The 14,631-nt window shown below is 44.2% G+C and overlaps 1 protein-coding gene across 2 annotated transcripts; it reads left to right on the top strand.

The window, feature by feature from the left end:
• The first annotated feature begins 4,022 nt into the window (after positions 1–4,022).
• On the top strand, positions 4,023–14,523 carry LOC105908317 (thrombospondin-1-like). Of its 2 annotated transcripts, XM_012836804.2 has the most exons (23): positions 4,023–4,260; positions 4,381–4,468; positions 4,619–5,178; positions 5,296–5,374; positions 5,543–5,632; positions 5,772–5,881; positions 6,228–6,353; positions 7,284–7,380; positions 7,666–7,836; positions 8,067–8,243; positions 8,519–8,692; positions 8,849–8,976; positions 9,126–9,278; positions 9,468–9,686; positions 9,785–9,892; positions 10,440–10,599; positions 10,705–10,823; positions 11,001–11,235; positions 11,409–11,636; positions 11,783–12,054; positions 12,172–12,269; positions 12,369–12,508; positions 12,624–14,523. In XM_012836804.2, the coding sequence occupies exons 2-23, from the start codon at positions 4,405–4,407 to the stop codon at positions 12,629–12,631; spliced, it is 3,516 nt and encodes a 1,171-aa protein (XP_012692258.1). In that variant the 5' UTR covers positions 4,023–4,260; positions 4,381–4,404; the 3' UTR covers positions 12,632–14,523. The 2 variants fall into 2 exon arrangements, with proteins under 2 accessions (XP_012692258.1, XP_031436043.1); XM_031580183.1 differs by having other exon boundaries at positions 4,023–4,468.
• The last annotated feature ends 108 nt before the right edge of the window (positions 14,524–14,631 follow it).

The following is a 14,631-nucleotide window of genomic DNA, read 5'->3' on the forward strand; positions in this document are numbered from 1 at the left end:
TCTTCAGTGAATCCCAATAAGGGTTTGTTGCAAGAGGCCCATATTCTCATTTGAGGCATACAACTTATGCTCAGCCCTATGCTATGGGACCTCTATGGTCTAATGGGGTGGAAGGTCACTGATGGGAGAGTGTACACCTCCCTGGCTGCGTTTGCTTCTCTCCAGCCATAGCAGAGAGGACAGCAAGCAGCTGCTCCCATGCCTTTGCATTTGGTCTTTGGCTGTGACTCATGACTAATGATCCGGCCTGTATCAGGGGCCAGCAGTTCAAATCCATTATGGCCTTGTTGCACATTGTGGAAACGTTAAGGGCGGAACAGGGACTGAACTCAAGCAACCAGTTCCAGTAACAGAGCCCCAATAAATTCAAATCCTCAGCCATGGCGGGCGGTTTCCAAACTGTGAGGTTTTGGAGGGATTTGAGGAGTCGGTACACAAACGGGTCCCGTCGGGCCAACTAAAATCTCCACCATTTCCGTATATGGGCTAGAGAGTTTATAATGAAATATTTTCTCGCTGTCTGTGTGAGTGAGCATATTAGTATGTCAGTGTGTGTCTGTGTGTATGTCAGAGTGAGTGTGTGTGTGTATGTGTGTGTATGTGTGTGCATGTGTGTGTGTGGCTAGGTGTGTGTGCATGTGAGAAAGAGTGTATGGACAGGCAGCAGGAAATGTTCCGCTTAATCCTCTTATTTATGTTCAGAGATCATCCAAACGTAAGCATTCTTTTTTTTCCAGGCATGATCACTGGAAGTATTTACTTAAGACATTTCTTCCTCTTGGGCCGTCCTGTGACATAGCGTGTCGTCACGGCAGCCATAGAGACGCACTGAACACAAGGCCGTGGCTGCAAGCCCGGAACGCCAAAACCAGAAGAGGAAGACATAAATTGCACAACCATTCATCAATGTCCTGCAAGGCGCACCTACGACAGGAGAATCTAGATAGCGTCATTTCGCTTGAAACAGGGAATGTGTAGCTGCAGGGCAGGACAGGACTGCAGCCAAAAAAAGAGGGTTTAGTGCTAATGCATGCTTACTGATTCATCATGCACACACACACACACACACACACACACTTTTTAAGTCTTGGGGGCAAAGACATAGAGAGGGAGAGAGAGAGGTTGCCACCTGCTAGTGTTCTAGTTCCCAGCCTCCCATCAAATTAGTGTCACTCTCTTGATGCAGTAAATTAAGGAACCCTCCCTCAATCGCCCCCATCACCTTCCACTCCTTGCACACTCACAGGCCATTATCTAGTGTAAAACAAGTCCAGGCTACTTTCTGAAATCGATAAATCACTGACGGTAGTCAGAGCTGGAGGCCTTGAGGGAGTCATGCCCTTACAGGCGCAGTCTATGAGTGCGTCAGTTTCAGGTGAATTGGAAGGGATCTATATTTTCCATCATGACTGGACACATCCATTTTAGTGTCAGGAGCTCAAAACAAGGGTGCTGGGGGCACCTTTTCCCAAATCCTACAGTCGCTCCTGCTAATGCATAGTGGAGAAGAGGGTTATAAACCTGGGTTATAAAAAGAATAGGGTACTTCTTGTGAGTGAAAAGCAATTTCTGAAATAAAGAAAGTATTTCAGGTGTAGAATTTCAGTATTTCATGCTTTCCAAGCTCATACACACACATACGCGGCACACACATACGGACACTTTCCTTTAATACTCAACCAATAGATTTGATCAGAATTGTGTCAAGCTGTTTTGCAAAGAAACGCTGGGGAAGGAATCCACTTTGGTGTGCATCTCAGTCCATTACCTTGTTTTTTTGGTTTTGACATTCATGACTACTTGTATAAAAGGGGTACTTGGCCTAGTTGGACACTAGATGGGTTTGGCAACAGGTAGAAGAGAACACGGTGGGAGAAAAACAGAAAAGGTGCTTAATCTTAAATGAGTATCATGTGGGGACTTCTTCTTCATCTTTTTTTATGATGGACGAGAGGCGCATGACCAAGCCATGTCATCACAGCACTTCTCGGCTCAGACCGGGAAAGACTCTCCTGAGATGCACTTGTGGAGTTCGGACCTTGCTTTCCGTCCTCTGGCCAAACATTTTCTTAAAACCTCCTGTCACAGGAGGGTCCCCCAAGCCCATTCTTCTGACCTAGATGTGTCAAGCTCCTTATTAATCAACATGTGATCTCCTTTGGGGTCCTGAAGCCTCAAACACTGTCTGAGCACATAGAGCAGTGTACACCAACTCCACATGCATACTTGACTGTTGTTCTCTCAGTAGGACATGCCTGTGAGGCAAACAGCTAACTCAAACACAGCATGAGTGATGCCTGTGGACAATGATTTGTCCATAAAATGAATCAGATGGCCAGTGATATTTAAGGGTTGAAGAGAGACTCCTGCGAAAGTCCTGTGGAGTGTGTGTCTTCCCAAGCACTAATATGTTTTGGTGGCAGGGTTGGCAATGGTCTCTTCTGAAGACACCTACTGAGAGAACAGCATTAAAGTGAGGCGTCTGACACTGACCTGGCTTGTTACTGTTCCCTTTGTGATGAACTATTTTCTTTCCGTGCGGAAAGATGGCTACAATCCTTCACGGTTGAATGGTCACAACAATTAGTTATGAGACATATGACTAAATATGGAAGACAGAAGTTTTGAAAGAATGTCTGACCAAACCTAAAAATGTTGGTCAACATTGTGTCTTGTCATGAGTGTACAGTACTGCCTGTTCTTAGACTTGGGACAGTGACTCATGACAGCTTCTCTTTGACTTGGCTCCTGTCAGTGGATCATTTTTGGTACAATGGTCACCACCTCCTGGCAAACCCGGTTGTTGATGTTTGCGTAGGGTCTCGCCTTCCAGCATCCATACAGCGCGGAGCAAACGTGAAAATCGGACTATTTTTGGAACTCTGCTATGTCAGTACAACATCTGGGCTAATAAAATTCATTTTTCCGGGAAGACGAAAAAGAAAAAAATCTCAGTGAGAGGGAACGTTTGACCACGTCAGGGCGACAGAGTGCAAAGTGCTGTTTCCACAACATGAAAGTAACATCCATGAACAGCCCCTGGGCTATGACTCATCTCAACCCCCTTTCACCTGGTTACGCATGTCGCACATACATCGCCACAGATAAGAAAAACAACATTTACGCAACATTTTAGATGCAAAATAGTGGTCTCAGTTAACAAAACAATAATAAAAAAAATCTGTGGCATATTATGAAAATCAATAAACAGATGTAAACTAAATACACAGACAGGACTTTTTGTTTATCTGTTATTGGTGCTAATAACTGTCAAGGAAAGAGTTTTCCCTTTTCAATTGAGTTCTTTCAGTGAGCTAAATTAGACGTTTTGCGGTTCTAAAACAGTTCTTCACTTCTGTGTCTCAGTTATCATCCAGTATTCACTCATTCTACAGAAATGTTATCTTTGAATTGAATCATGTAGTATCTAACAGTTCTACAATTGTAACAGTGAGGATTTATTCATAGACGTTACTTCATGCCGAAACATAGTCAAGAGCCGGTGACACCAAAGAGCAGATTAAACTCACAACGGCTCCCGGTGGACATTTCATGAATGGCAATAGATTCCCGGGATATTATTAATTGCTGCTCACCTTCAGTTCAACAAACAAGCACATAGAAATAACTAAAATCAAAGTTTAATTTAATAAATGATAACACAGTAGGCTCCACTATATTGGAGCGACGAAGCATAGAGACTTGAAATTGTTAAGTTGCCATTGACAATTTATTACGAACAACACATAAAGTTTCTTAAATTAACAAGTATTTAAATAATTGTTTATAACATGTACAGGTTTCCTTGATAACCAAGCCTACGGTTTGGCATGCTTGCGTCTGTTAAATATTTCTCTGGTGATGGAAATTCATCTCTGGAATGCATTTTTTTCCAAGAGCGTCTCGGATATTACTCGACGCGCTGTGAGGTAAAAAGATAAGTTCGTCCCTTTCTTTTCCAAGCCTCTGATTGGTGGAATCAGACCTTAGGAATGTCGTGAAACCATTTAAATACAAGGTGGTACTCTGAGTTGATACTGAAGTTTGAACAGCGCAAAGCTGAGAACATCAAGAACAGCGTCGATAGCTTCATATTTATTCTTTCTATATTATTTTAGTAAAGTATTAATATTTGTCGGAGATATCAGGAGAAGGACGGGTACTGAATAGAACACTGCACTACCATATCGAAGGATTTTATTTTCATTGCTTACTTTTTGATCCGTTGTTTCCAAGTTTAAAGGATCTATCATTGTAGAGGTAAGAACACGTTTTTTATTTTATGGATAAATCATTGCATTGTAAACGATCATCTTGTGCAGAATTTGATCTTATACAGAGCTGACACATTTCACTAAGATGTGTTATTGATGCCCTCAGATAACAGAAGTGTGAAGTCTCATAATGATGTTGGCTTCGCTCTTTTTACTGTTGATGGTATGGAACTGCGAGGGCGTCAGGTTGCCAGGTAAGAATTCTTTAAAGACATTGTTTAGAGATTGAGGACGCCTACCTTGTTCATTTTGATTGATGCGCTTAGTACGCTACTACGCTAAGATTTCAGTTGTTCGGTTCGACAATCTTGATAAGAGTGGTGTCTTTTTCCTCTGATTCACAGAAAATCGAGATGACAATAGCATCTATGATTTGTTTGAACTTGCTCGTGTCCCCAACAAACATCATGGAGTGAGTTTAGTGAAAGGTCCAGACCCTAACAGTCCAGCATATAAAATTTTGAATCCAAACCTGATTCCCTCAGTTCCCGACATGTCCTTCAGGGACATAATTGATTCCATTCAGACAGAAAAAGGATTTCTTCTGTTGGCTACCTTCAAGCAAGCGAAGAAGACAAGAGGCAGTATTTTGACCGTGGAAAAGAAAGACGGTTCTGGACCCATTTTTGAGATCATCTCTAACGGCAAAGCAAACAGCCTGGATTTAGTTTATACTACCATGAACAAGCAACAGGTGGTGTCCATCGACGATGCGTTTCTGTCCACCGGCGGCTGGAAGAACATCACCCTATTCGTTCAGGAAGACCGGGCGCAGTTGTTTGTAGGCTGCGAAGAGGTCAACACCGCGGAACTGGATGCGTCCATCCACAAAATCCTGACCCAGCAGGTCGCGGATTCGGCCAGGCTGAGAATCGGGAAGGGAGCAGTAAAAGAGAGATTCATGGTAAGCTCCTGTTTTGTCTTGTAGATGTGTTTTCAGCTATGCACAACTTAACATGCTCTTTGTGTCCTGCGTTATTCATGCCCAGTAAAATTAAGCATGCCATTTGCCTCATTACAGGGCGTGCTCCAGAATGTGCGATTCGTTTTCAGAACCAGCCTTGATGCCATCCTGCGCAACATGGGATGCCAGAGCCAGAGTAAGTGTCTATGCATGTAGCTCTTAATTGATTCTCAACTTGTGACAAACCGCTTCACAATAACTTAATTGGGTGATTAGAAACCTGATTAAAACACGCGATAGAGCCCACAGGACGTAAATAAACATATCAGAACATCACAACTAATCCCAGTGATCCTCCCTGCAGGCACCTTGACAGAGGTCATAACTTTGGACAACCCAGTGAACGGGTCCAGCCCAGCCATTCGCACTGACTACACCGGCCACAAAACCAAAGGTGAGTTCTCACTCTGCGGTCGCTCTCTCTAAAGTCACTTCACTGCACTTCGGAGGGCTGTAAAGACCACTTGTGAATGGAGGCTGATGAAATGTCTCTCCCGCTCTCTCTCTCTCTCTCTCTCTCTCTCTCTGTGTAGATATCCAGGGCGTGTGTGGATTCACTTGTGAGGACCTGGAGAGCATGTTTAAAGAACTCAAGGGACTCGGCTTGGTGGTGAAGCAGCTGTCCAACGAGCTCCGTGAAGTGGTGAGCAAAGAACCCAGCTGCCAGGGCGCATTCCTTTCCCCCACACTCTCTCTTCCTTTCTCTTTCCTCAACACCCCTCCCCTCATCCCCCCCCCATCTCTCTCTCTCTTTCTTTCCATCTCTCTTTGTGTGGTTGGGGTAGATTTGTAACAGTCCCTTGTCTTTCAATGACAAGTTTTATGGTCTAATACCACCCACCCAAACTGTCAGCTATACTCATGGGGAGAAAAATGTGCTTGTGGTTCTGGCTTGTGGTACCCTGCTAAATACAACACACTGTAATGCATCTCAAAGTGGTCCGATTGAGTTATAAGCTAATGTGTCTCCTCCATCACTGTTTTCTCAGACTAAAGACAACGAGCTGATCAAGACCACCATGAGGATCCACAACGGTGTGTGCCTCCACAACGGCATCGTCTACAAGGACCTTGACGAGTGGACGGTGGACGCTTGTACCGAGTGCACGTGTCAGGTGAGCACATCCTTCTCTCCGACCGCAAACATCTCACCTTGATGGCTGCCCATACCAGCCAACGTTTATGAGAAAACCAGTCACTTTTTTGACAGGCGGAGAGAGAGAGAGAGAGAGAGAGAGAGAGAGAGAGAGAAAGAGAGAGAGAGAGAGAGCGCTAGGGGTATAATGAAGTGCAAATGCAGTGGCACATTTAAGCAGCTTGTAGAGGGAGCGCAGGGAGACCCAGAGAGCGGTTCTGGACAGCTCCGCTCTAATTAGGGGAAAGACTCTACAGAGCAACAGGGCAGAACTGAGTCACCCACTAGGAGGAAAAATGGGGAGAGGTAGATATTGTTTTTGGACGATGAAACACAGGCTTGCTTGTGCAGGGATTGGTCTATCTCTCTCTTTCTCTCTCTCTCTACCTCTGTCTATCTTTCTTCCTCTCTGCATGGGCAGGCATATGCTATCTAATTGGCCAGGTGTCAAGCATCTGGCTCTTTGAAAGGAGTGTTTATAAGAGAGACACCCAGAGCCTGCGGTTTCCGGAAAATGTCAACCGTTGGCGGAGTTACTGGCATGCCTCTATGTGTGTGTATGTTTGGTTTGTACAAAGATTCCCACCCTGTCATTTCCTGTGGTTCTTCTGTTCTCTCTCCCATATGGATTGACCTTTCTTCTTATCTCTGCTGAACGTCCCTCCCTAACCCTGTTCGCCCTGACCCGACACCAGCTAGCTTTTGCCCTTCAGTTAGGCAAAACATCAGTCTCTTTCCGCAGTCGTAGGTTTTTTTATTAGGCCTGGCTAGAGCAGCTCTCTCACTTTGTGTAGCCTGTTGGGGTTAATTAATTATCTCAGAGCCTCTACTGTTGTGTTAGCGCCAGTTTGTCCGCGGTGCATCAGATATATTTAATCTCATGCCCACATTCCTGTCTCCGCCACTGCAGAAGTCTGCCACCGTATGCCGGAGGATCTCCTGCCCGCTCGTGCCCTGCCAGAATGCCGTCGTGCCGGAGGGTCAGTGCTGCCCGCGCTGCGACGAAGGTGAGCACACACTACCTCTCACAATCCAAAACAGAAGTAATGGGAGAAAAAAGGATTTAAACTTGAAATGTGTAACACGTTAATAGATAAACAAATAAATCTCAGTTGTTTATGAGCGAGCCAGGGAGAAAAGCCATATAATACATGTAAACATATAGTACATCTAATGAGGGGACTTAATGCCTACTCGAGGTCCCTGATTTGAAACTGTCCACATCCCATGATAAGATGAATTCACAGCTAATGGAGATGTTCATGTGTTGCTGTCTTGTTTTGTTTCGGCAGTCAACACTGAAGGCGCAGGCTGGTCCCCGTGGTCAGAGTGGACCCAGTGCTCTGTCACCTGTGGAAGGGGCATCCAGACCCGCGGACGCTCCTGCGACCGCATCACCAACAGCTGTGGGGGCTCCTCTGTGCAGACCCGCGACTGCTTCCTGCAGGAGTGCGACAAACGCTGTGAGTAGGACCTTTGACTTACTCTCCTGATGTGGAGTCGTAGTACATTGTGCTGTACTGTGGACCTTTAAAATGTATCATAGCAACAATAATGGTAACAGTGCAATAATGCTATTTCTATTTTCCTAGTTGAAGACTAGAGTAATAGCTTTTAGAGGGCAGAGTTATACTTGGCATGATTATTTGTGACATTAGGGCTGATAATAATAGAATGTGGTTGTGGTCTGCAGTCAAACAAGATGGAGGCTGGAGCCACTGGTCTCCCTGGTCCTCCTGCTCGGTCACCTGTGGAGAGGGCGTCATCACCCGCATCCGCCTGTGCAACTCCCCCACCCCACAGTTGGGGGGCAAGGAGTGCGAGGGAGAGGGCCGCGAAAACAAGCTGTGCCAGCAAGTGCAGTGTCCGAGTAAGTCATTAATTAAACAATAATACATTTGGAAGTACCTTTCTGAAGCTGAATGAACAGAACTATACACTAGTCAAAGAGAAGACAAGCTAATTCAATATGTATCTTTTCTGACCTGTAAGCAAATCTGACATGTAAGGATATGTAGACTGTGCTAGAAGAATGGGTCCTACTTATCAAGAAATGTCTCATTAAAATCTATCTGGAAATGTGCCAATCGTCTGTGCTTATCTAAATCTAAAAGTGTTTTTCTTTCTCTCTCTCTCTCTCTCTAGTCAACGGAGGCTGGGGCCCCTGGTCCCTGTGGGATACCTGCTCAGTCACCTGTGGTGGTGGCAGTCAGTCCAGACAGCGCCTCTGCACAGACCCTGCTCCCAAGTTCGGAGGAAAAGACTGTCTGGGCAAAGCTAAGGATACTCAGCAGTGCAGCACTGACGTCTGCCCCATCGGTAAGCACCTCACGCTTCTCTCTCCTTAACCTATAATCATTTACATCCAAGGGAAAATCCTTGATACATTACCAATAATTTATCTGACCTCTCGGTACATTATTAAATGTAGTATAGCATTAACTGATGCACTGATGTCTTTGTTGTTACTCCTAGATGGCTGTCTGTCCAGTCCGTGCTTCTCTAGAACTAAGTGCACCAGTTTCGCTGATGGAAGCTTCAAGTGTGGCGAGTGCCCATCAGGCTACTCTGGAGACGGCATTACCTGCACGGACATTGATGAGGTACCCTAGACTACAGATTATCCTTGTTTGTTAATATTATTATCAATTAGTAGTATTATTTCTAAATCATTTGTGATGGTTGTGTGGGGGGGAAAGAGTCTGACAGGAAAGAGTTTCCCTAATGGTGCCATCTCTCTGTTCTCCTGCAGTGTAAAGTGGTTCCTGACGCTTGCTTCACACTTAACGGAGTTCATCGCTGTGAGAACACTGAGCCAGGGTACAACTGCTTACCCTGCCCTGCACGCTACTCTGGCCCCCACCCCTACGGCAGGGGAGTGGAGGAAGCCACTGCCAAAAAGCAGGTATGTTCTCTCCATCCAAACACATGGCACAGAACATTCCAACCGTTGCCGTTGCTAGAAAACGAGTTGATTTAAGGCAGTTTAAAACACTCACAGACATACTTTGCACCCAGCATGGGGTAACAAAACAATATGTTCATCCAAACCAGCAAAGAATCCTTACCTTACCCCAACTCTGATCCCCCTTAGGTGTGCGTACCACGCAACCCTTGCAAGGATGGGACCCACGACTGCAACAAGCATGCCAACTGCATCTACCTGGGCATCTTCTCCGACGCCATGTACCGCTGTGAGTGCAAACCTGGTTTTGCTGGTAACGGGCACATCTGCGGCGAAGACACTGACCTGGATGGCTGGCCCAACCGAGACCTCCTTTGTGTCACCAATGCCACCTACCACTGCAAGAAGGTAACTGCCATCCCACTGCTGTATGATTTACGTAGTGTTAGTGTCTCATAGTCAAGTGGAGGTTTGAGGTGGAGACTCATTGACTCATTGCATTTCAGGACAACTGCCCCAGACTTCCCAACTCAGGCCAAGAAGACTACGACAAAGACGGCCTCGGAGATGCTTGCGATGATGATGATGACAATGATGGGATCCCTGATGATAGGGTAAGACTTAAACATGTACTTTACGATGGGGACTGTGGACGTTCACAGAGAAACACCAACCCAAAAATATCATAGACTCACGTCCTTTGGGCTATGTGGGGCGCTTGTCTATGCATGCTAAAATAAAGAGAAAAACAGAGAGAGAGAAATGGAGGGAAAGAGAGAGAGATAAAACACGTGACTTGAGTGAGTCAGTAGCAGATAAATAACTATCTTGTTATGAGCATAACACCAGAGGCAATGGACTTTGTAGCTGTACCTCCATAATTTATTTGACAAGTTAAACAACTTCTGAAGAAAGTGCTAAGGCATGCAAGCGCTCGCTAGCCCACAGCCAAGTCGTGCATTCCAGCTCAATGGTAGGAACTTCGTGGCTCAGAGTACCAGCAGTGAATTTAGAGGTGCCTTTGATGTGAGGGAATAGTTTTACCTACATAAACAGAGCCAGATGTCAGTGTCAAAAACAAAGGTGATTGCTGTACAATAGCCTTATGGTAATGGTAACCAATTAAACGTTAACACTAAACATAACCTTGTTGGATTACAGGACAATTGCCAGTTCATCTTCAACCCAACACAGTACGACGATGACCGTGATGATGTTGGTAACCTCTGTGACAACTGCCCATATGAGCCTAACACAGATCAAATCGACACTGACAATAATGGAGAGGGAGACGCTTGTGCTGTTGACATTGATGGCGATGGTAAGATATTATATCAGCTATATTATACTGTCTGCTCAAGAACCTTAGATGACTTGTCAAGCGCTGGTGACCTGCTAACAAGTTTTTGCTGGTGCTGCTCTGCAGGTATCCTGAACGAGAAGGACAACTGCCCCTACGTGTACAATGTTGACCAGAGAGACAGTGACAGAGATGGAGTTGGTGACCACTGTGACAACTGCCCTCTTGAACACAACCCTGACCAGGTATGCCTCCTCCAAGTCTCAGACCAAGCATTTATGGTGTCTTTTATTCACCAGAAAAGAATCTCCTCATGAATACAGAAAGTGAATGAAATAGTCTCCTGCCAGTGAAAAGAGTGGGCAAGTCTGAAGCCCTATTGTCCTTTCAATGGCATTAATTTCCCTTCCCTCTTCCCACAGACTGATTCTGACTCAGATCGCGTGGGGGACAAATGCGACAGCAACGAAGACATTGACGAGGATGGTCACCAGAATAACTTGGACAACTGCCCTTACATTCCCAATGCCAACCAGGCCGACCACGACAAAGACGGCAAGGGAGATGCCTGTGACCACGATGACGACAATGACGGCGTTCCAGATGAGAAGGACAACTGCAGGCTGGCATTCAATCCTGACCAGATTGATTCTGATGGTGAGCAGACATTGTTTTTGTCAGTTTCTTCGTGTCATGACTAAATCGACCCAGAAGTAGCAGAATTCAACAAATTGAGCCTTGTCATGAATGCGTCAACACAGAAGTAGCGACTGAGTGACCCTGACTCACTCTTTGTCTCTCGCTCCCTTTATTCTTCCCTTGTAAACTAGGCGATGGTCGTGGAGATATTTGTAAGGATGACTTTGACCAGGACAATGTGCTGGACATCGATGATGTCTGTCCCGAGAACTTTGCCATCAGTGAGACGGACTTCCGCAGGTTCCAGATGGTTCCACTGGACCCCAAGGGCACCTCTCAGATCGACCCCAACTGGGTGGTTCGTCACCAGGGCAAAGAGCTGGTGCAGACAGTCAACTGTGATCCTGGCATTGCTGTTGGTGAGTGAAATATCTATACAGCTTCCCCTCAAAGAAGAATATGTCAATCAACATATAACATTAATTAATTAACATGTTCCTGTTATCTTTAACATCTTTGAGCACCACAATGTATTCTAATCAGCCATTTGTTTACCTTCTTCTAGGTTATGATGAGTTCAATGCTGTGGACTTTAGTGGTACCTTCTTCATCAACACCGACCGCGACGACGACTATGCAGGCTTTGTCTTCGGCTACCAGTCCAGCTCACGGTTCTATGTGGTGATGTGGAAGCAGATCACGCAGACCTACTGGTCCCATCACCCAACCAAAGCCCAGGGTTACTCCGGCCTGTCCATCAAGGTGGTCAACTCCACCACTGGACCAGGAGAGCATCTGAGGAATGCCTTGTGGCACACAGGAGATACCGCAGGACAGGTGGGTGACATCTGGAGAAGAAGCAGGAGACATCTCTGAACATAAGTATCAAACAGCATAATGTTCTAATAAGGGGGTTGTTTCTAATGTTGCTTTTGTCTTATGTCTGATCTGCAGGTGCGCACCCTGTGGCACGACCCCAAGAACATTGGCTGGAAGGACTACACTGCCTACAGATGGCATCTGATCCACAGACCCAAGACTGGACACATTAGGTATGCACAGACATTAAATAGACCCCTGTATGTATTACCAACAGATCCTGTTCTGTATCAATGATCTAATGTTATCCCTCTTGTTGGTCGTCTCCTCAGAGTGATCATGTATGAAGGCAAGAAGATCATGGCCGATTCTGGAGCCATCAATGACAAGACATATGCTGGTGGAAGACTAGGTCTTTTTGTCTTCTCTCAGGAGATGGTTTACTTCTCAGACCTGAAGTATGAATGCAGAGGTAAGGCATTTTGAGATTTTATAAAGCCTTTTTTCCTTTCATAGATTGTGGTTGAACATGTACATTTGCCTGTACTGAAGAATGTAACACTAAACTGGCTTTTCTGTCTTTTCAGATTCATAATTCAACCAAGATGGCCGCCTCCACGTGAATGTGCCTTTATGTACAAATCTAAACATGTAATGTATGTTTTGGACCATATATCTATCACTCCTCCCTTTGGACCAAGAGAGGGGTGAGCGGCTATGAAGTTACTTGACTATGGGATGTCTGACGGTTGACTGCTGGATGAAGATACTAAAACCCCTGCATCTTGGCAGGTAGTGCCTTGGGGAGCACAAACTTCCCCCACTCTCCCAATCTTTGGGAGATCTCTTTCTTTCAACCCTGCATTGCACAGAAAGGGGTTCTAAAACATGTCTTTGAACTTCTGAACTAGCCAGCATCCCTCTCTTCAACCAATGTCAAAGAGATGTGTTATCCTCTGATCTGCTGTTGACTATGTTCATAAAAGATCAACTTGTTTCAAAATGAAGAAAGCAATATTAGTTTTGTTTTGACCACTCATTTCATAGTAGAAGTAGAAGTGTTTGATGGCCCCTTGAAAGATTTACTAAGGAATTATAATACAGAGTAGAACAGATCGACCTATTAGGAGAGGGTTAATCTCAAATTGAGACCCTACCAAACCGAAAATCTCACACACAAACGATTGGACTGCTCTAGTCAAATTCCCTAGCTTTTAGAGTAATTTGATACAAATGAGAATAAACCAAAAACCTGCTGGCGAACCAACCTAAATGGCGAACCAGAACTAGGATCCCTCTCAAGTCCAAAAAAAAAAAAACAATACTGAAAACTGAGTCACGTTAATCAGAGTAGCAATTTGAAAGTTTCTGCAGAGGGACCTTGAAAGTGTGTAGTACACACACAGACAGAGCAGGAGCGGACACCCAGACAGTATGTGACTCGGAACTGGCCCAAATCAGGACTATCCATTTCTGAATGAATAATCACTTGCTATCTGGGCATTTTAGTTAGGGGGTGAAGAGGAAGAAAGACAAGGACGTTAAAGGGAGAGGAGAGGTACAAGCTGAAATTAGAACTTTTTTGGCATTTTTGTATGTTTAAGAAAAGGACCAGATTTTGTTAGGTTGTAAATAAGTACATATTTATTGTATATGTTGATTGCTGATGTAAAAGGGTTCAGATGCTTTCTGGCATCTAGTATCCTTACTCATCTCATTGTCCTTTGTCAGAGAAGTTAACAACATGGCATTAACGTTGAAGTTAAACTGGAAAACAAAGGGAAAATCCACCATCTGCTCTAGAATTCAGTATTATCATCTTTCAATGGCAATAAGGTAATTACGCATCTTCTTGTTTTTGCTTACAACATCCATTCTACAGTCTTGTACTCGTAACTAGTGTGTCTGAGTATGCTCTACATTTGAGTAAACGCAATGTACAAATATTACCTCAATGATGTACAATTGAAACCAAAAACACGTATCTTGGAGCTGCAGTATATACAATGGTTGGCTTTGTAATTGCTACTGTAGTACAATCATATTTTTAGCCTGTATATAATACAAAGTATTTTTTTGTAGCAGACAGTTCCCAACATAAGAAGAATTGACTAGTTTTTATAAATATGTTGTGCTTTATATATGTCTGATGATGCCTTTTTTTAAAGTAAATAAGTTATTGTAATGATTTATTTCGAGAAGTTATTTGATGTGTGTAGATATATGCTATTTAAATAATTTATCAAGAAACACGACCTGATGTGGAAATGTTTCTGTCTGTATAAACTGTTTGCACACTGACATGAGGTTGTTTTTGTTTTGTGTTTTAGTTTTTCGATATTTTTTCTTTTCTTTTTTTTATTACTATTGATGCTTATATTTAAGTATTTGTACCAGTTTTATCGACAAAAAGGGCTGTTTTGACCCATACCATGTAATTTGTAATGTCAATGAAACAATAAATAATTCCAAGAAAGAATTTCAAAACCCTTTGCCGTTTTGTTGCTGTTTTAACCCAGTTTGGGTTATTCCACCAGACACAAAAGCACACACTCAGTGGGGAATACATCATTGAGCACCAGACTTCTCTATGAA

Source organism: Clupea harengus, chromosome 14 (genome assembly GCF_900700415.2).
Source record: "Clupea harengus chromosome 14, Ch_v2.0.2, whole genome shotgun sequence".
Lineage (NCBI taxonomy): Eukaryota > Metazoa > Chordata > Actinopteri > Clupeiformes > Clupeidae > Clupea > Clupea harengus.